A 21,826-nucleotide genomic window follows, 5' to 3' on the forward strand; every position below is an offset into this window, starting at 1 on the left:
GGAGCGATATGATCACAGTAGGGAAGGCTGCAGACCAAACTCACCAGGATGCTGCCTGGGTTGGAGCGTCTGAGCCCTGGGGACAGGTTGGATAAACTGAGCTCGTTTCCTGGGAGCAGTGAGGGGTGAGATGGGACCTGATAGAGGTGCCTCAGATTCTGAGTGGTATAGATTAGGTGGATAGGAAGGGGCCCATTTTCCATTAGTAAATGGGTCAATAACCAGTGGGTGTGGATTTAAGGTAAGAGATGGAAGGCTAAAGGAGAGTTGAGGAGAAACGTTTTCACTCAGAGGGTGGTTAGAGTCTGGAACTCACTGCCTGAAAGGTTAGTTGAGCCAGAAACTCTCGCAGTAGATAAGCAGTATTTAGATATTTACCTGCATTGCCATAGCCTCCAAGGATATGGGCCAAGAGCTGGAAAATGGGATTGGTTTAGTCAGATCTTAGCTGACCTGGTATGGGCATGATGGGTCGAATGGCCTTGTTCTGCACTGTAAAGGGCCAGAGGTCTAAGCTAGAAACAACACTTCACCGGGAAATCTCAAAGCAGTGAAAGGTACTATGGAAATGCAAGTCTTCAGGCTTGAAAGGAGGCTGGTTTGTCTGAGCATGTAGCATCCTCTCCCAGTTCCATAAGTCCAGGTACTTGGAGGCAGAAACCTGCAGCAGCTCAGACCTTCAGCTGCTCAAAGTGGCTTCAATCCCACTCCTGATTGGTTAGGCAATAGGGCTGGTTGTTAAATTGCCTACAGTGTTAGGTGTTAGCTCTGTTCCTGATGAAAGGCTTTTGCCCGAAACTTCGACTTACCTGCTCCTCGGATGCTGCCTGACCTGCTGTGCGTTTCCAGCACCACTCTGATCTAGAATCTGGTTTCCAGCATCTGCAGTCCCTGTTTTTACACAGTGTTAGGTGCTTTAGTCAGAGGGAGGTGGGTCACTCTTCGGAGGGTCGGTGTGGACTGGTTGGGCCGAAGGGCCTGTTTTCACACTGCAGGGAACCTAATCATATCTCACACAATAACAGAATCCCCACAGTGTGGAAACAGGCCATTCGGCCCAAGAAGCAGCTGGATTCAGTATTCCTGGTGGAAAGGCAGTGATGTGGGCGGCCTGGTGTGGTACTCCTGGACCGGATTATATTTTTAGTTATATCTTAATATCCTCTGCGTCTCATCACCGCTGCTTTAAAAATTCAAACTCCATAAGACCATAAGATGTCGGAGCAAACCAAGGCCGTTTAGCCCATCAATTTTGTTCGGGGTGGGGGTGGGGTCACAACTCATCTGATAATCCTCAACTCCACTTCCTTGCCTTTTCCCCATAACTCTCGATCCCCTTTCTGATGAAAAGGCTGTCTGTCTCAGACTTGAATATGTGGTGCTGGAAAAGCACAGCAGGTCAGGCAGCATCCAAGGAGCAGGAAAGTCGACGTTTTGGGCAAAAGCCCTTCATCAGGAATTTCCAACATCTAATCTCCAACATCTGCAGTCCCCACTTTCTCCTCAGCCTTGAGTATCCTGAATGACCCAGCCCCCGACAGCCCTCTGTGGGAAAGAATCCCACAGATTCACTCCCCTCCGAGGGAAGAAATTCCTCCCCATCTCTGTCTTCAATGGGTGACCCCTTACTCTGAGATGATGCCCCTCTGGTCCTAGACCCACCCACACAGGGAAACAATCTCTCCACATCTTCCCTGAGAATCTTCTACATTTCAATCAGGTCATCTCTCATTCTTCTAAACTCAGTGAGCCTCGGGCCAATGTACTCAACTGCTCCTCGTCAGACAGTCCCTCCATTGAACTGAATTAGCTTTATTGTCGAAAGCACTGACATGATCCTAAAGCCCAGGATTAGCTGAGTCAACCTTCTCTGGACTGCCCCTAACATCAGTCATTTATTCTTTAGGTAACGAGCCCTAACTTCTTCACAGTACAGAGGAACCTCGATTATCCGGACGACATGGACGGAGAATATTTCATTTGGTTAATTGAATGCCGGGTAACATAGTTTAGCCGAACATTGGGACCTTGTGATCTTGTCGGATAATCTGCAATTCGGATAATGGAATGCTGGATAATCGAGGTTCCTCTGTATTCCAGCTGTGGTCGAGTTAATGTCTTGTATAGTTTTAGCAAAACCTCCCTCCTTTTATACTCCATTCCCTATGAAGTAAAGGCCAACATTCCAACCTCCTTCTCTATTACCCGCTGAACGTGAATGCTAGTGTTTTTGTGATTCATAAACGAGGAATCCCAAGTCCCTCTGTGCTGCAGTCTTTCTTCATTTGAGTAATATTCAGCTCCTCTCTTCTTCCTGCCAAAGTGCATAACCTCATAATTCCCCACATTATATTCCATCCTCTCGCTTCCCCTGTCTATAGGCTCCTTGTGTCATCCTCACAACTTGCCTTCCCATCTATTTTTGTCATCCGCGCACTTGGTGATAATATAGTCACTTTCCTTATCCAAGTCTTTAACATATATTGTGAATAATCTTGGCTCCAGCACTAATCCTCATGACATTTCATTAGTTACAAGTTGTCATCCTGAAAACACGTGTCCTTATCCACAACTCCCTGTCTTCTTTCCTGAAGAAGGGCCTGTGCCCGAAACGTCGAATCTCCTGTTCCCTGGATGCTGCCTGACCTGCTGTGCTGTTCCAGCAATAAAGTTTCATCCCTGTCTTCTACTCATTAGCCAATCCTCCATCCATATTAATTTGCTAACCCCAACACCATAGGTCTTATTTTATTGTGCAGCTTATCATGTACCTACGATTCAGTACCCAGGGACCTTTCTACTTAACATGGTGCTGTAAGTGGTGGTGACTTGTAAACGTTTCACTGTACCCATGTGAGTGCTTTCGACAATGAAGCTAATTCAATTCAATTGCCAAATATCTTCTGGAAATCCAAATCAGTTATTACCAATGACTTTACCCCTCTTATATTCTGCTTGTTACCTCTTCAAAGAATTCTGGTAAATTTGTCAAGTGTGATTTCTCCTCGTGAAGCTGCACTGACTCTCCTTGGTCAGATTCTGAATGCTCTGTTGTTACAGAATCTTGATAACAAAATCCAATAACTTCCTGGAGGATTCCTACCAATGCATCAACTATCTCTGCAGCTAATTCCTTATATATCCCAGCACGGATCCCATCAGATCCAAGGAATGTATCCCATTAGTTTCCCTAATACTTTTTCTCTTTGGTCATTGAATTTATATCCTCTCCCCATTTTGTTCCTTGAATGTTTAAACATTTTGGAATACTATTAATGTCTTCAACATGAACACTAATGAATTTGTTTAACTCCTCCACCATTTCCTGGTTTCCTATTATTATTTCCCCAGTCTTATTTTCAAATAGACCTACCTTCACTTTGACTTTTTGTGTCCTTTTTAGATATTTAGATGAAGCAGATGAACACCTCATCTTTCGCCTTGGGACCCTCCAGCCCCAGGGCATCAATGTGGACTTCACCAGTTTCCTCATTTCCCCTCCCCCCACCTCACCCCAGTTCCAACCTTCCAGCTCAGCACCGTCCCCATGACCTGTCCCACCTGTCAATCCTCCTTCCCACCTATCTGCTCCACCCTTCCCCCCAACCTATCACTTCCATCCCCACCCCCATCCACCTATTGTACTCTTTGTACCTTCCCCCACCCTCCTCTCTGACCTATCACCTCCATCCCCACCCACACCCACCTATTGCACTCTCAGTTACGTTCTCCCCAGCCCCACCCCCCTCTCCCATTTATCTCTCCACCCCAAAGGCTCCCAGCCTCATTCCTGATGAAGGGCTTTTGCCTGAAACATTGATTTTCCTGCTCCTCGGATGCTGCCTGACCTGCTGTGCTTTTCCAGCACCACTCTGATCTAGACTCTGGTCTCCAGCATCTGCAGTCCTTGTTTTTACCTACTCTCACTGTCATGGAGAGATGGATCTGCAGCTGGCAGATTGGTAAGGATGGGGTCAGGTATGTTTCTCCCTCTTGTTGGTTCCCTCACCACCTGCCACAGACCCAGCCTAACAGCGATGTCCTTTAGGACCCGACCAGCTCGATCAGTATTACTGCTGCCGAGCCACTCTTGGTGATGGACATTGATATCCCCCACCCAGAGTACATTCTGTGCCCTTGGCACCCTCAGTGCTTCCTCTGAGTGTTGTTCAATATGGAGGATACTGATTCATCATCAGCCCAGGGAGGGTGGTACATGGCAATCAGCAGGAGGTTTCTGTGCCCAGGTTTAACCTGAAGCCATGAGACTTCACAGGGTCCGGAGTCAATGTTGAGGACTCCCAGGGCAACTCCCTCCCGACTGTATCCCACTGTGCGGTCACCCCTGCTGGCTCTGTCCTGGCGATGGGACAGGACATATCCAGGGACGGTGATGGTGGGGTCTGGGACATTGTCTGTAAGGTAGGATTCTCAGGCTGTGGTTACAGGTATGTAGGACCACTCACCCAGTGTTAGCACTAGCTCCCAACCCTCAGTAAGGAGAGTCAACAGCGCTGTGTTTGCTGTTGTCATTTCCGATCCCTAGATCAGCTTCATTCTTTTCTTTAGACTTTGTCGTGGTTTGATACATGGATTTGACCAACAGTCCAGGCCATTTCAGAGGGCAATTGAGAGTCAGCCACACAGCTGTGGGTCTGTAGTCACATGTCAGTCTGACCAGGGAAACTGCAAATTGGAGGAACAACGCCTCATCTTCCGCCTGGGCAGCCTGCAGCCCAGAGGACTCAACATTGAGTTCTCCAATTTCAAATAACCTCCCCTTCCCCATCCCCGACCCCCTTCCCAGCCCCTCCCACTCCCTTCCACCAATTGCATCCATTCCTCCCATTGGCCAACCAGGTCTTACCCTCTACTTGTCTTCACCAATCCCCACTTCACCACCCTGCCCCCGCCAGCCCCTTTATTTGTAGCTCCCCCCACAACCACCCCCCTCAGTTCTGAAGAAGGGTAATACCCGAAACGTTGACTTCTCCCCCTCCTGGTGTTGCCTGGCTTGCTGTGTTCTTCCAGCCTCTTACCTGTCTATTTTGGATTCCAACTTCTGCAATTTTGTTTGTCTCTGATCAGGTAAGGATGGCAGATTTCCCTCCCCAAAAGGCATTAAGGCATCCTCAACACAGAGATTAATAGATTCTAGATATGAAGGGATAGAGCTGGAAGACGATGTGAGGTAAAAGATCAGCCATGGTCTGGTTGAATAGTGTAGCAGATTCAAGGGGCTGAATGGTCTGCTCCTGCTCCCATTTCCTTGTGTACAGTACACATCCCCAGACAGCAATGTGATAATGACGGAGATAATCTGTTTTCTGAGAATTAGAACCTTCTCTCACATGGAATATGAAGAACTCCCAGGGGCTACTATAACCTCCAGCCAAATTCACAGATTAGATTAGATTCCCTACAGTATGGAAATAGGCCCTTTGGCCCAACCAGTCCATACCGACCCTCTGAAGAGTAACCCACCCAGACCCATTCCCCTACCCTATATTTATCCCTGACTAATGCACCTAACACGATGGGCAATTTCCCATGGCCAATTCACCCTGACCTGCACATCTTTGGAGTGTGGGAGGAAACCGGAGCCCTCGGAGGAAACCCACGCAGACACGGGGAGAATGTGCAAACTCCACACAGTCAGTCGCCCGAGGTGGGAATCGAATCTGGGTCCCTGGCCCCATGAGGCAACAGATCGAACTACTGAGCCACTGTGCCACCCTTTGGGGTCTCAGCTTGGCATCATCCACAAGCCCACCCCCCCCTGGGGCAAGTCAAGATGATGGAGCTTGAGTCTCTGGAGGGGAGCTGAGCCTCCAGATCAAGAGGACAGGGTAGATAAATCCCCAGTAAAGGAAAGTCCCTTCCTTCACTCCTTGAAGTTTCCACAAGATGGATTTGAGAAAAGGGGCTGAATATCCCAAGATCAGTGGTGAGTTTGGGAAAGTAGACTCATAAAATCCCAACAGCATGGAAGCAGGCCATTCAGTAGACTACACCAACCCAGATCCACACCATCCTCACAAGCCTGTAATCCCCATGGCTAACCCACCCAGCCTGCACACCCCTCAACATTATTCCCATGGCCAATCCACCCTATCCTGCACCAGACTGTGGGAGGATACTGGAGCACCCGGAGGAAACCCATGCAGACACAGGGAAAATGTACAAATTCCACACAGACAGTCACCCAAGGGTGGAATCAAACCTGGGTCCCTGGCGCTGGGAGACAGCAGTGCTAACCACTGAGCCCCCATTCATGGGAAGGGAGAAGTGCTTACCAACGGGCCACTTCCTGTCCCAGGATGAGTAATTGACTTTGGGGGGGGGGGGGGGGGGGGGAAAGAGTCTTTCCTCTGCTCTCTCCCTCCCTGTACTAACCCCATTGCCTCACTGGATTGGGAAGGCAGCTCTTAGTTACCACATCAGAGATTTACTTACCCCAAATTTCTGTTGCTCAGAATCAGAGGTGGAGATGTACGGGGGGAAGTGGTAGATGAGGGTAATGGGGAGGGTGGTAATGTGGGGGTGGTTAATCAGGAGGTGTAAGGGAGGGACTGTGTTCAGGGCCAAATGGTGAGAAGGTAAATGGGGAGGGTATAAAGGGGTAAATAGGAGAGGGGTAATGGGAGAAAAGGGGAGAAAGCAAAGGTAAAAGGGAGGGTCTAATTGGAGAAGGAGTAAATGCAGAGGAAGTAAAGGGGAGCCAATGGAGAAAAAGATGGGGTCAATGGGGTATGAGGTGAAAGGGGATCAGTGGGGGTAAATAGGAGTCCATCAGACTTAAGGGGTCAATAATAGAGGGAAGTTAAGGGTAAATGGGAGGAGATGAAACAGGTAAAGGATATAGAAGATTTAGACTGTAGAGAAATAGATGGTGACATCTTGAAAAATGTCCATATTACAGAGGAGGAAGTGCTGGATGTCTTGAAACGCATAAAGGTGGGTAAATCCCCAGGACCTGATCAGGTGTACCCTAGAACTCAGTGGGAAGCTAGAGAAGTGATTGCTGGGCCTCTTGCTGAGATATTTGTATCATTGATAGTCACAGGAAGACTGGAGGTTGGCTAACATGGTGCCATGGTTTAAGAAGGGTGGCAAGGACAAGCCAGGGAACTATAGACCAGTGAGCATGACGTCGGTGATGGGCAAGTTGTTGGAGGGAATCCTGAGGGACAGGATGGAAAGACAAGGATTGCTTAGGGATAGTCAACATAGCTTTGTGCGTGGGAAATCATGTCTTACAAACTTGATTGAGTTATTTGAAGAAGTAACAAAGAGGATTGATGAGGGCAGAACAGTAGATGTAATCTATATGGACTTCAGTAAGGCGTTCGACAAGGTTCCCCATGGGAGACTGATTAGCAAGGTTAGATCTCATGGAATACAGGGAGAACTAGCCATTTGGATACAGAACTGGCTCAAAAGTAGAAGACAGAGGGTGGTGGTGGAGGGTTGTTTTTCAGACTGGAGGCCTGTGACTAGTGGAGTGCCACAAGGATCAGTGCTGGGTCCTCTAGTTTTTGTTATTTATATAAATGATTTGGATATGAGCATAAGAGGTACAGTTAGTAAGTTAGCAGATGTCACCAAAATTGGAGGTGTAGTGGACAGCGAAGAAGGTTACCTCAGATTACAACAGGATCTGGACCAGATGGGCTGAGAAGTGACAGATGGAGTTTAATTCAGATAAATGTGAGGTACTGCATTTTGGGAAAGCAAGTCTTAGCAGGACTTATACACTTAATGGTAAGGTCCTAGGGAGTGTTGCTGAACAAAGAGACCTTGGAGTGCAGGTTCATAGCTCCTTGAAAGTGGAGTTGCAGGTAGATAGGATAGTGAAGGCGGTGTTTGGTAGGCTTTCCTTTATTGGTCAGAGTATTGAGTACAGGAGTTGGGAGGTCATGTTGCGGCTGTACAGGACATTGGTTAGACCACTGTTGGAGTATTGCGTGCAATTCTGGTCTCCTTCCTATCGGAAAGATGTTGTGAAACTTGAAAGGGTTCTGAAAAGATTTACAAGGATGTTGCCAGGGTTGAAGGATTTGAGCTACAGGGAAAGGCTGAACAGGCTGGGGCTGATTTCCCTGGAGCGTCGGAAGCTGAGGGGTGACCTTATAGAGGTTTACAAAATCATGAGGAGCATGGATAGAGTAAATAGGCAAAGTCTTTTCCCCGGGGTGGGGGAGTCCAGAACTAGAGGACATAGGTTTAGGGTGAGAGGGGAAAGATATAACAGAGACCTAAGGGGCAACTTTTTCACACAGAGGGTGGTACGTGTATGGAATGAGCTGCCAGAGGATGTGGTGGAGGGAGGCTGGTACAATTGCAACATTTAAGGGGCATTTGGATGGGTATATGAATAGGAAGGGTTTGGAGGGATATGGGCCGGGTGCTGGCAGGTGGGACTAGATTGGGTTGGGATATCTGGTCAGCATGGACGGGTCGGACCGAAGGGTCTGTTTCCGTGCTGTACATCTCTAGGACTCTGATGTAATTTGAGGGATAAGTGGGGTTTAAAGGGGTCAATGGGGTGTTTATAAGGGTAAGGGGTAAATTGGCAGGAGTAAATAGGGAGGGGAGTAAAGGGGTAAATGATGGGCTAAGGGGGTTAGTGAGGTAAAGGGGGTCAATGTGGGGGAAGCTGGGTAAAGGGAGTCAATGTGGGGTCAGGGGTTAAATGGGGTCAGTGTGGGGTCAGTGTGGGGTCAGGGGTAAAGGGGTCAATGTGGTGTCTATCAGGGTAAAGGGGTCAATCGGGGGTCAGCGTGGGATCAGGGGTAAAGGGAGGTCAATGCAGTGTCAAGGTAAAGGGGTCAATGGGGTCAGGGGTAAATGGGGGTCAATGTGGGGTTGGAGATGAGGGCAGTCAGCAGTAGTTGAGGTAAATGGGGGTCAGTGTGCGGTCGGGGGTAAGTGGGGTCAATGTGGGATCAGGGGATAAATGGGGTTAATGCGGGATCGGGGATAAATTTGGGGTTTGGGATAAATGGGGTAAATGTGAGATTAGAGGATAAACGGGGTTAATGGGGGGATCGGGGTAAATGGGGCTCAATGTAGCGCCAGAAGATAAATGGGGTCAATGCGAGGTCAGGAGGTAAGTGGGGGTCAGTGTGGCGTCAGAGGTAAATGGATTATTGTGTGGTCAGGGGGTAAATGAGGGTCAAGGGGTAAATGGTATCAATGCGGTGTCGGGGGTAAATGGAGTTAATGGAGGGGTCCAGGGGTAAATGGGGGTCAATGTGGGGCCAGAAGATAAATGGGGTTAATGTGGTGTCAGGGGGTAAATGGGGTTAATGGAGGGGTCTGGGGTAAAAGGGGGTCAGTGTGGTGTCAGGGGTAAATGGGTTAATGTGCGGTCAGGGGGTAGACGGGGGTCAAGATGTAAATGGGTCAATGCAGGTTCAGGGGTGAATGGGGTTAATGGAAGGGTCTGGGGTAAATAGGGGTCAGTGTGGTGTCAGGGGTAAATGGGTTAATGTGGGGACAGGGGCTAATGGGGGTCAAGGGGTAAATGGGGTCAATGTGGGGTCGGGGGTACATGAGATTAATGTGATGTCAAGGGGTAAATGGGGGTCAAGGGGTAAATGTGGGGTCAGGGGTAAATGGGGGGTCAAGGGGTAAATGGGGTCAATGTGGGGTCGGGGGTAAATGGGGGTCAAGGGGTAAATGGGGTCAATGTGGGGTCGGGGGTAAATGGGGGTCAAGGGGTGCATGGGGTCAATGTGGGGTCGGGGGTAAATGGGGGTCAAGGGGTAAATGGGGTCAATGTGGGGTCAAGGGGTGCATGGGGTCAATGTGGGGTCGGGATAAATGGGGGTCAAGGGGTAAATGGGGTCAATGTGGGGTCAGGGGGTAAATGGGGTCAATGTGGGGTCAGGGGGTAAATGGGGGTCAAGGGGTAAATGGGGTCAATGTGGGGGTGAAGGGTTGGTTGCCCCGCCCCGTCCCGGGAAAGCCCCGCCTCCTGACGGCAGGCCGGAAGTGATGTACGTGAGAGGGCGGGGCCGGGTGTAGGCCCCAAGCCTGGGGCTGGAGTTTGCGGCGAAGCGGCGGGCAGCCCCGGGGCGGTTGTGGCGCCGATGTCCCGGTGCCCCCCGGAGGGCCCGGCCGTTCAGGCCTGGTCACGGATCCCGGTGGTAGGGCCTCGGGCCCTGGAGGACGCGCTGTCCGTGTGGAGCCCCCTGTCCCCGGACCCGCTCCAGTCCCAGTCCCAGCTGCTGAGCTTCGTGGCCGGGCTCCGGGACGAGGGTTACCTGCCCACGGTGCTCCGGAGCCGGGACGTGTACGGCTACACCTCGTCAACCTGCCAGGTCCCGGCGGGGGCGGGGGCGAGCGCCGCGGGGGCGAGCCCGGGGGCGAGCGCGGGGGCGAGCCCGGGGGCGAGCGCGGGGCCCGCCGCCCCCGGCCCCGGCCCCGGCCCCGGTTACAGCCCGGCCCAGGGAGAGGCCTCCAGCCGGAAGAAGCCGCGGAGCAGGCCGCAGTGTAACGGCTGGCTGCGGCCTCCCGCCTCCGGGGTCCGGCTCGGGGAGAGTCCGGGGAGGAGGCCGCGGGGCCCGGACAGGAGGCCGCCCCGGCCCCGGGACCCGGACCCGGACCCGGACAGGGACCGGGAGAGAGAGAGCGGCCGCCGGATCCAGCAGCAGCTGCACTCCCTGAAGGCCCGGCCCAGGCCCAGGCCCAGGCCTAGGCCCAGGCCCCGGCCCCGCGCACAGGAAGACCCCAGTCACAGCCGGCGGCGGCGGCTGCAGCTGCTCCAGTCCAAGGTGATCAAGGTGGATGACTCGTCCTCGGATGAAGAGGTTCGCAGGAAAGCTCAGAGAATCCTCCGGGTCAACCTGTCCCCAGTGATCAGGATCAGCCCGATCCCCTACCCACCCCGCTAGGGCAGGACACACACACACACACACACACCCTCACACACACACACACACACACTCACACACACACACACACACCCTCACACACACACACACACACCCTCACACACACACACACACACACCCCCTCACTCACACACACACACACCCCCACACACACACACACACCCTCACACACACACACACACACACTCACACACACACACACACACACACCCTCACTCACACACACACACACCCCCACACACACACACACACCCTCACACACACACACACACACACTCACACACACACACACACACACCCTCACACACACACACACACACACTCACACACACACACACACACACCCCCTCACTCACACACACACACACCCCCACACACACACACACACCCTCACACACACACACACACACACTCACACACACACACACACACACACCCTCACTCACACACACACACACCCCCACACACACACACACACACACACACCCCCTCACTCACACACACACACAGACACTCACACACACCCTCACACACAGACACCCACACACACCCCCACACACACACACACCACACCCACACAGACACTCACACACACACCCTCACACACAGCCACACACACACTCACACACACACACCCCCACACACACCCCCACACACACCCCCACACACACCCACACACACCCACACACACCCACACACACACACACCCACACCCACACACACACACACACCCCACACACACCCCCACACACACCCCCACACACACCCCCACACACACCCCCACACACACCCCCACACACACCCCCACACACACCCACACACACACCCTCACACACACCCTCACACACACCCACACACACACTCACACACACACCCTCACTCACACACACACACACACCCTCACACACACACACCCTCACACACACACACCCTCACACACACACACCCTCACACTCACACACACCCTCACACTCACACCCTCACACACACACACCCTCACACACACACACCCTCACACACACACCCCGCTAGGGCAGGACACACACCCTCACACACACACACACACACCCTCTCACACACACACACACCCTCTCACACACACACCCTCTCACACACAGACACACACCCTCACCCCCCCCAAACACAGACACACACCCTCACACACACACACCCACACACACACCCCCCCCAACACACATCCCCCCCACCCTCACACACACACCCTCACACACACACCCACCCCGCTAGGGACAGGGACACAGCTCACACTCCACCCTCACCCCCCCCCTCTCCCTCATCTTCTCCCTCCCTCACTTACCTGCCTCGCTAGGGCCAGGGCTGGGGGACACTGCACTTACCCCACCCTCACCTACCCTCACCTTACTGTTCCTCCTCTCCACTATCTCCCCTCCATTATCTTCCCTCCACAACTTCTATCCCCTCGCTCCCCTCACCTTCCTCACTCACTCCGTCCCCTCACTCTCTCCTCACTCCATCCCCTCAGTCCCTCCCTCCCCCTTCATTGCCTCCCTCACTCTATCACTCCAGTTCCCTCCCTCACTTCCATCCTTCACTCTGTCCCCTCCCTCCCTCCCTCCCTCTGCTCTCTTCGCCTCCATCCACCTCCACAGCCTGCACCCAGATGGGTTTGGTCTCCCCAACGGACAAGCAAGACCCCCTCACGGACAGTGCACCACAGGGATCTCCGGAGCTGACCCCACCGCTGGGATTCTCGACCAAGCTCCAGATGCCAGAAGGACATGAGATTGCAAACTTCCTCGGGAGTCAGGGATTCCAGCCACCTCCTACAACCCCCACCCTCAAGCCATCTTCTTGCTCCCCAAAGCATCCCCTTCCCCACCCAGATCTCACCGTCAAACTGTCTACACTTGCTCCTTCTCTTTCTAATGTAGTTGTACGATATGGACTGTGACTCTGTCTGGATGTCTTTCCGGAAGTCTGGTTGATCACTTCATGGATCTTTTATTGTGGGGGAGGAGGTGCAAGCCAACACAGACTTGATGGGCTGAGTGACCTTCATCACCTCCTCCTCCTCCTGTCCCGTAACCATTCTGTGATCCTGTCTTTAAACATCTGTCTCTCGGAAAACTGCGTTGGATGGCCTCGCTAAGGGCAGCTTCAGCTGATCAGTGTTCATTTTCGGGTTGGTACTGACACGGCTTTAGAAATGTTTTTTCTTGTTTCCTCCACCTCAGCCGCTCCAGAGATGTTCAAGTCGCTGGTCCTCAAGACAAGTATTCTGAGAATTTTCAAGTGATGTGTTCTGGAATGGCATGGCGAAGAGTTCTATATACAGTACTTTCACTTTGACTTCATTGCTGTTGGTGTTGTCATTTCTATTTTGTATCTAAAGTCAGAAGTCACGCGACACCAATTTGTAGTCCAGCAGGTTTATTTGAAATCCAGTAAATCTGTCGGACTATAACCTGGTGTTGTGTGACTTCTGATTTTATCCACTCCAGATCAACACCGGCTCCTCCACATTTTGTGTCCGGCCTGATGGGGAGAGGTAAAGGAGAGGGGAGATATTAACCAGTCTATCTGCTCCTGATTGGTGTTGGGGTGACTGTGCACCCCACAGTCCCACTGGGTAAAGGATTAGACCTGGTTAAGATTCTCTGCGTCAGAGCTCACTCTGTGTGTACTTGCCCATAATCTTGTCGTCGCCTTGGTAAGATGACAAATAGGCTGTCCACAGCAGCGTAAACCTGTTTCAGAGCCATCAGATTTCCAACATGACACCTGTTCTGATTATAAAGTTAAAAACCACACAACACCAGGTTATAGTCCAACAGGTTTAATTGGAAGCTCTAGCTTTCGGAGCGACGCTCCTTCATCAGGTGGTTGTTACCCCAGTCCAACACCGGCATCTCCGAATCAGTTCTAATTATAGGCAGCTTTTATGATGGGCTACACCCCCCCACACACACACACACCCCCCATACAAACACATCCCCCCCACACACACACACACCCACCCCCCACCCCCACACACACACCCCCACACACACACCCCCCCACACACACACCCCCCCACACACACCCCACACACACACCCCCCATACAAACACATCCCCCCCCCACTCCCACACCCCCACTCCCCCACACACACCCCCACACACACACCCCCCCACACACACACCCCCCCACACACACCCCACACACACACACACCCCCCATACAAACACATCCCCCCCCCACTCCCACACCCCCACTCCCACACACACACCCCCACACACACACACCCCCACACACACGCACACCCCCACACACCCACACCCCCACACACACGCACCCCCCCACACACACGCACACCCCCACACACACACACCCCCACACAAACACATCCCCCACACACACACCCCCCCACACACACACCCCCCACACACACACACACCCCCCATACAAACACATCCCCCCCACACACACACACACCCCCACTCCCACACACACACCCCCACGCACACCCCCACACACACACACCCCCACACAAACACATCCCCCCCACACACACCCCCCCCACACACACACCCCCCACACAAACACACCCCCACACACACACACCCCCACACACACACACACCCCACACACACCCCCCCTCACACACACACCCCCCACACACACACCCACCCCCCACACACACACCCACCCACACACCCCCCCCACCCACCCACACACACACACCCACACACACACACCCACACCCCCACACAAACACATCCCCCCCACACACACACACACCCCCACATACATACCCCCACACGCACGCGCGCACACACTGATAGGACAGAGACCTGAGGCACTGATCAGATTACTGGTGTGTAGCACTGGAGGTTACAGTAAACAGGAAGGTAGAAAAAGTGCATACTGAAACTTAGATGAATGTCTTGATTGAGTTTGTACTTTCATGTCCGTATGTGTAGGGTTTTTTTATCAAAGTCTGTCCTTCTCGCTTGAAGTTCTTAGTAAAAGTTTACAGTCTGTTTGTTTGCTGTGTGTGAGGTCCATGTTCTGTGCTGTATGGAGCAGGGTGAGTGTTAAACAATGTGAGTCCCTTGTCAACATTTACACCATTACATCCAGCATCTTCCCTCTTTCTTTCCAGCCTGTCATTCCAATAGTGACTGGCTGCTTTCTGGTTACTTTATCCACCAGGCAGTTCAGGCGAAGAAGTCTTCACAGTCCAGAAAAGTCCCATTTCCTCACCCACACAATGTTTTCTCTCTCTTGCCCGCTGGCTGTCACGTGCGTGCGCTCTCTCTCTGTCTCCGTGTCTCTCTCGCTCACGTCTTTGGGAGTACTAGAGACCAGCTGCACCTTCCCTTTGACCATTTTCCCTTGCATGCACGTAATGCACAGACATCCCGAGCTCTGATGATGCAGTTGCCTGCTGGAGAAACGGACTGACAAGCCAGGGCGAAAGACACAGGGCTGAGGAGAGAGACTAGAGGAAAGTGACACCAGTGAAACAGCTCCTTGACAGGGTCAGTGCAGTCACAAGGACCTGACTAGCCCTTCCTGTGCTCTTTGAGTCTAAACGAGACTAAAATTGGGTTTGTGTTTGTCTTGGCAGTTTTTTCGGAAGCATGTTGCACACTAACGAATGAATTTTGCTACATGAACTTACTCTGAATAATGATCCTGAAAGTAAATAATACAATTAGCATAATGTCCTTTTAATATATTCCTGTGTAAATTATGTACTTGTTTTATATAACTCTAGCTTTTCATGTTTGGCACTGTGATCTTGGATAAGTAATGTCAACTCAAACTGTACCCCACCCCGGGCAGATTGAGAATTGGCCTTTGAAGTTGTCACTTAATAAAAGACCCTCTGGTGGTTCCCTGCAGAAAAGGAACCTCTCATCCTTTTCCCCCCATGGACCCTCCAGTCTCAAACGTGAAGTTCTTGGTTCTTCCCTGACACACTGCGTGGCCCTGAGCTTTGTGTCCAACCCACACTCATCCTCACCACTATCTCAGGGGGCCCTGGACGTGTCCAGAGATTCCAATGGTGCTGCGTTCTGCAGTGGGGAGATAGGACTGAAATATAAATGCATGGGTCTGTCAGGTTAACCTGCAGTGTTTGATTTCATTCGTCCGGTTTCTTTAGGGTCACCAGATTGATTTTTGATTGTTTTTTCTTCCTCCGAGAGCTGGTCTGAATATTCCTTCGATTAGATTCGTTCCAGCTTGGAGCTCCCATTTCTATTGGAACGCTTTGCTCTTTATGTAGAGGAGCCTGTTGTTCTGCTGTTAGCTAATACAGGAAAAGCAGAAACCAGAGCTCAGTAACAATTGACACTTTGCGGTGTTTGCAAAATGATCTGAGTTCCTGTCTCCCCCTGCTCTGTGCCTCAGCTCATTTGTAGAAATCCTTGTTCCTGCTGCTGTGTGTTCAGATGTCTCTGAGGCAATAACGCTTCTTGAGATGAGATTATCCAGAATGGTTCTATGGATGAGGAACCAGGGTTCGTGGCACGGTTAGGTTCAGAAAGTTCAGGCTTGTCTCTAAATACCATGAAAATAAAAGCAGAAAGTGCTGCAGAAACTCAGTAGCTCTGGCAGCACCTGTGCAGACAGAAGCAGCGTTCACTTGCTGAAGAAGGGTCACGTACTCAAAACATGAACTCTGCTTCTCTCTGCACCGATGCTGCCAGAGCTACTGAGTTTCTGTAGCACTGTCTTCCTGGTAGAGGTGGAAAGATTATGACCAGTTGGGATAAGGTAACAAAAGGATGAGGTGCTCAGATTAGCTCGTGCAGGACTCAGCTGCCTGGGTTTAAGGTTTTGGGGGAGAGGTGGAGGGGGTGCACAGACAAACATGGTTATTCAAAGATCTGGAACTTGCTCTCCATGAAAAGCTGGTGAAAGCAGAAACACTCAATAATTTCCAAAGGAGGTTGAGTGGATTGACGCTTGAGACAAATAAATGTGTCGAGAGTGAGTGGGAGGATGGGATTGAATTGGTGGATGGAGAGCCAGCATGCACTTGATGGGCTGAAGGGCTGACGGCTCTGCCTAATGATTCTATAGCTGCTTTTGCTCCCTCCCAATCACTCACTTTTCCATCATACAAACCTTTGCAATACTTTTGCTCCTTTTATGTAGCCCTGTTTTCCCTCCTGGAGGCTGTGCCTTTAACTGTCTTGGTGCTAAGCTCTGGAATTTGTTCTGTAAACACTCTCCCTCGCTCTCTTTCTCCCTATCTCTGTCCCTCTATCATATTCTCTCTCTCACTCACACACCCTCCCTTGCTCTCTTTCTCCCTATCTCTGTCCCTCTATCATATTCTCTCTCTCACTCACACACCCTCCCTTGCTCCCTTTCTCTCACACACTTCTCCTTCTCTTCCCCACGTCTTTCAGGGCACTTAGGAAAGAAATCTACCTCTTTGACCAAGTTTTCAGTCATTGTATTACTAACTCCTGATGCGGCTCACTGTTAGATTTTGTCTTATTTGTGCCCCTGAGAACTCCTTGGATCGTTTTACTAAGTTCGTGGTACTATATAAATGCAGGTTATTTTATAACACCACTGAAGCTTTTATCTGAGAGTATTGGGGCACAAGTGGCTGGCCAGGGAGCTCCTCAGTAACAGATATTTTCAACATGAGACATGACCACAATTTTAACACAACTGGTTTTGTATGGGTTGCACCCAGATAAATGGCCTGCTAACGTGCTGTAAGCAATGGAGGACTGTTCTATTCGAAGTAACGTTAAGACTGAATTTATTTCCTGTCGTTGTGCTTAACAGGCGCTGGGATGGACTTGGGTCAGATTGTTAGGGTCGAGAGTGTGGCGCTGGAAAAGCACAGCTGGTCAGGCAGTGTCTGAGGAACAGGAGAGTCAATGTTTTCGGCATAAGCCCTTCATCAGCATTCCTGAAACATCGATTCTCCTGCTCCTTAGATGCTGCCTGACCGGCTGTGCTTTTCCAGCGCCGCACTCTCAACTCCGTTCCCCAGCCTCTGCGGTCCTACTTTCTCCCTCGGTTTGTTAAGGCCTGGGGTAGTCACTACTCCAACTCAGCCTCTTTGACGTGGATTTCAGATGTGTCAGAATCAGGCCAGGCAGTGCTCTGATAAGCCTATCTCTGGCCTTGAAAGGAGCCAGTATTGCCCAGTACAACAGCTCCATGTGGCTACATTGGCAATGCAGGTGTGATGCAATTCAGAGCTGCTTGGAAATGCAAGGAACTGCTGGTGGGTCATGCTGTTAGTTCAGTTACCTCCACTCCTGTGTGCTTGGAGTGTACAAACTGAATGCATTTGTCCATGAACAGGAAATAGCGGAGAGTCTCAGTGCCTGTGTATTGATTGTTGTGACTGCCTTGGGTCTGTTAACAAGAAATACATTTATCAGAGTCGTCTGAGAGGCATCCTGTCCTGCAGTTGATGCAATTAGATTAATGTCGTCTCAAATGTGGTTTGTTAGTGGTTTCTATTGGCCAGCTCTGGGTTACATGTAATGTTTTGTTCATAGGTGTTTTTAACTAACCCGTTCAGAGATGTTGCTGTGCGTCTTGGAGCAGGTGTGACTTGAACCCAGGTCTTTCAGCCTAGAGGTAGGGACACCACCACTGCACCACAAAACCCCCTAACATTTTGATATATCACCATTCATATTATTTCCACTGTCCCCTTCAAACCCTGGCTGTAGCCCTTTAATGTAGTACTGAGGTAGAGCAGGGAGGAACCAGTCTCCCTCTGTGTCCAGTCTCTGGCACTCTCCTCCCACCAGCTGAGCAGCTGCTGTTGAAATGGACTGTAAGGGTTTGAGCTGCTCCCACTGCGGTCGGATTTTAATGCAGAGATGCCAACAGCGGACTGTGTCAACATGAGCTGCTATGAGGCCAAACTGAGCTTAGTTGTGATGCTTTCTCAAGCGGAATTGCCCACCAGTACTCTGGAATGGTGTGTGAGGAATTGCTCCCTCCACAATGCGCACAGAGTGCGGCCTTTCGCTGATATAAAGTTTCTCCAGTTGTTTGCTGTTTATCAGCGTTTTGTTTCTCCCGTAGGGGTGAACCATTTCCTTCTTGGATTGTGACACTCTTCACAGGGGAAGGCTGTGAGACAGTGAAGGAGACCATCGTGTCCTTTGGTTCGGCCTGAGGGAGACTGCGGCCTCTGCAATGAGTGAAGCTGCCTCTACAGGTGGCCTTGGGACCTCTGCGGATCTCGAGCGTAGCGTTATGAAAACAAAACCAAAATAAGAGACGATATTGCTGGTGTGTCTTTGGCCATCTCAGCGTCTGTAGCTGCATTCTCGCCTTCCTGATGTCAATGTTGTTCATATTCACCAAGAATAATCAACATGGTAGATGTTTTTGATTCAAGTAGCTCTGTGTTTTTACATAAAAAACAATTAAACTGCTATTTCAGCAGAAAGCCTTTACTGTGAATTATGAAAGGTCTGTCAGGAAGTTGGATTTGTCTTCATTCTTATGTTAAACACGATTGCCGTGCCAATGTTTTGAATTTTTGTATGTACCCTTTCTTGTACTTTGGAATTTTCATCCAAAAATGAATGTTTTTCAGAATGAATTCCAGAATGTTTCAAAGATTCAACTTGGCTTTTTAATAATTGAGAACAAGGGTCTGGATATAGAAGCAATTAACGTGCAGGATCTTTGTTCTCCATTCGGCCTGCAGTGTAAGATAAAGATGTGTCTGACTTTGTGGTGGAACTGAGTTGCAGCTACCCAGTTAATGTCTAAACCACGTGAAATCAGCTTTCACCCTCCACTTGAACAACAGCTCAAGGTATAAAGGCTGTGCGGGTGGTGTAGGGTTAGAGAAATCTCACAACTCCTCACCATTGAATCAATTAAAGACAACCTTGATTGACTCAGAATACTCAATGGACAGGCTTTGAGAGGAGAGAATTTGTAGGGCTGCAGGGAAAGCATAAGGGAATGGGAATAACTGGTCAGCTTTCTGCAAAAATACCAGTACAAGACTGATGGGCCAGACGGCCTCCTCCTGGGCTCCTCCAGGTGCTTTAAAGTTTAACCATGGGTTTGTGAAAGTGAGCTTGCTGCAATAAGCTTGCTCATCGGCCTACAGAAGGGATGATTGCCTCTCAATTGTGAACACTCCGAGCTGTTATTGGTTATTTCCTGAGCGACTTTAGACACCATTTTGGGAATGGATGTGTCAGGGGGGTCTTGTACTGAGAGATTCTCTCTCCCTGAGCCTAGTGGTGAGGGCTTCATTATGGCTGGGAGCATGTCGGGTGGAGTCCCAGGCATGTTCAGCAGAAAGCACAGGGAGGAACAGCAATCCTCCTGTCAACAGGAGAGTTAAGGGGCAGGTCAAGCTTCATCATAAACCCCTGTCTGTTCACTGCTCACTGAGAGCCCTGGGCCCTCCCCACAGAGGTGAAAATCAGGCTCCTTTGTAGACAGCACGATAGGCTCTACATTGACACCTTTCCAGTGAACTAGTCACGGACTGGTGAGGAGCGTCAACAGCTGAAGTGCTGCAGTATGTCTAGTATGAAATACCCATCGTTGCACAAGGTTCACTGATTGACAACAGCACAGCCAGGTGTCTTTTGGTGTCAGTGCTGTATTGTCTAAAACTGTCTGCTTTTAATTGGCACCTCTGCATCTGTTTTTGGGAAGGGCATCGCCCTGGCCTTTCTGTGAGGAGGGGTTGGAGGTATTTTCACAATGGGACCTGATTACCACTTGAGAGGGGGATATCTGGGAACTGATCATTTGGAGCTGGTCATGTGGCAATGAGATTGAGCAGCTTTTTGGGACGTAACAGGCAGTACATGTGTTTTAGATTTTTAAAATGGGGAGGGGGAGGAATTGGGCAATTGATTTATATATTTTTAACCTTGTCAAACTTAGATTTTCACACACCAAATGGAAAACTAGGAATGAGTGATTTTGATATCTTGACCTGTTTGTATGTTTTACATTTATTTTCCAAATGACACTTCTGACTGTGAAATGTACTGCGATTTTTTCACTATCGGGATTACAGTATGGACAGGAGTTATTTAAATAATAAAAACATTTTCAACAATTGAATAACGAGTCTTAGGTGTCACAGCTTGGTTGTTAATTTATTTGAGCAGTGCTTGCTACACACGATCTCTCCGCACATGGACAGCGTTTATCACAGCACACTGCTCCATCATCTGCACTGTGATCAGAAGGGAGACAGGCCAAGTCGATTTTCATGTTCCTAATCCAAACCCCCAGAGGGTAATCAATGTACCACTTGGCTTTTTGTAGGAGCATAGAAGGGAAGAGCAGGAGTAGGCCATCGGCTCCTCGAGCTTGCTGCACCATTCAATATGATCATCGCTGACCATTGAATTTAATGCCCCAACCTCAGCTTCCCCCTCACCATATCCCTTGATCCCTTTTACCACAAGAGCAACAGCTAGCTCTTCTTGTGAACACAGACTGTTTCAGCCTTTCCTCGGGATGCTGCCTGAATTGCTGTGCTTTTCCAGCACCACTTATCCACCTCCTTTGGTAGTGAACTTGACAAACTTGGCGCTCTCTGGGTGAAGAACTTTCTCCCACATCTCAGTCCTCAAAAATTTATCCCTTTATTCTTAAACTGCCACCCCTGGTTCTGGGATCCTGTGCCATCAGAAACATCTTCCCTGTCTAGTCCTGTTAGAATTTGACAGGTTTCTGTGAGATCCCTCCCTCGTTCTTTGAAACTCGGGTGAATTAAAATCCTAACTGTATCATATCGATCTCTCCCCAGCTGTTGGTCCTGCCACCTCAGGACTCAGTCTGGTAAACCTTCACTCCACTCCCTCTAATGCAAGCACATCGATTGTGAGATAAGGAGGCCAAATCTTCCTCTCAGTGTTTCCAGGTGCAGCCTCTCAATGCTGGGTATAATTGCAGCAACATTTTTGCTC

General features: G+C 50.3%; 1 protein-coding gene across 1 annotated transcript; it reads left to right on the top strand.

Annotated features, from left to right (window-relative positions):
- Positions 1–10,014: 10,014 nt before the first annotated feature.
- LOC122558790 (uncharacterized) lies at positions 10,015–20,979 on the top strand. The gene is made up of 2 exons (XM_087994053.1): positions 10,015–13,065; positions 18,948–20,979. Exon 1 carries the CDS (start codon positions 10,098–10,100, stop codon positions 10,899–10,901), a length of 804 nt encoding a protein of 267 aa, XP_087850179.1. The 5' UTR covers positions 10,015–10,097; the 3' UTR covers positions 10,902–13,065; positions 18,948–20,979.
- Positions 20,980–21,826: the final 847 nt, after the last annotated feature.

The sequence above is a fragment of the Chiloscyllium plagiosum genome, unplaced genomic scaffold, assembly GCF_037043375.1.
Source record: "Chiloscyllium plagiosum isolate Xiang-an unplaced genomic scaffold, Cpla_swu_hap1 HiC_scaffold_14, whole genome shotgun sequence".
Lineage (NCBI taxonomy): Eukaryota > Metazoa > Chordata > Chondrichthyes > Orectolobiformes > Hemiscylliidae > Chiloscyllium > Chiloscyllium plagiosum.

Coding starts and splice junctions, on each gene's coding strand:
- LOC122558790 (XM_087994053.1), top strand. CDS start 10,098: ATGTCCCGGTGCCCCCCGGAGGGCCCGGCCGTTCAGGCCTGGTCACGG.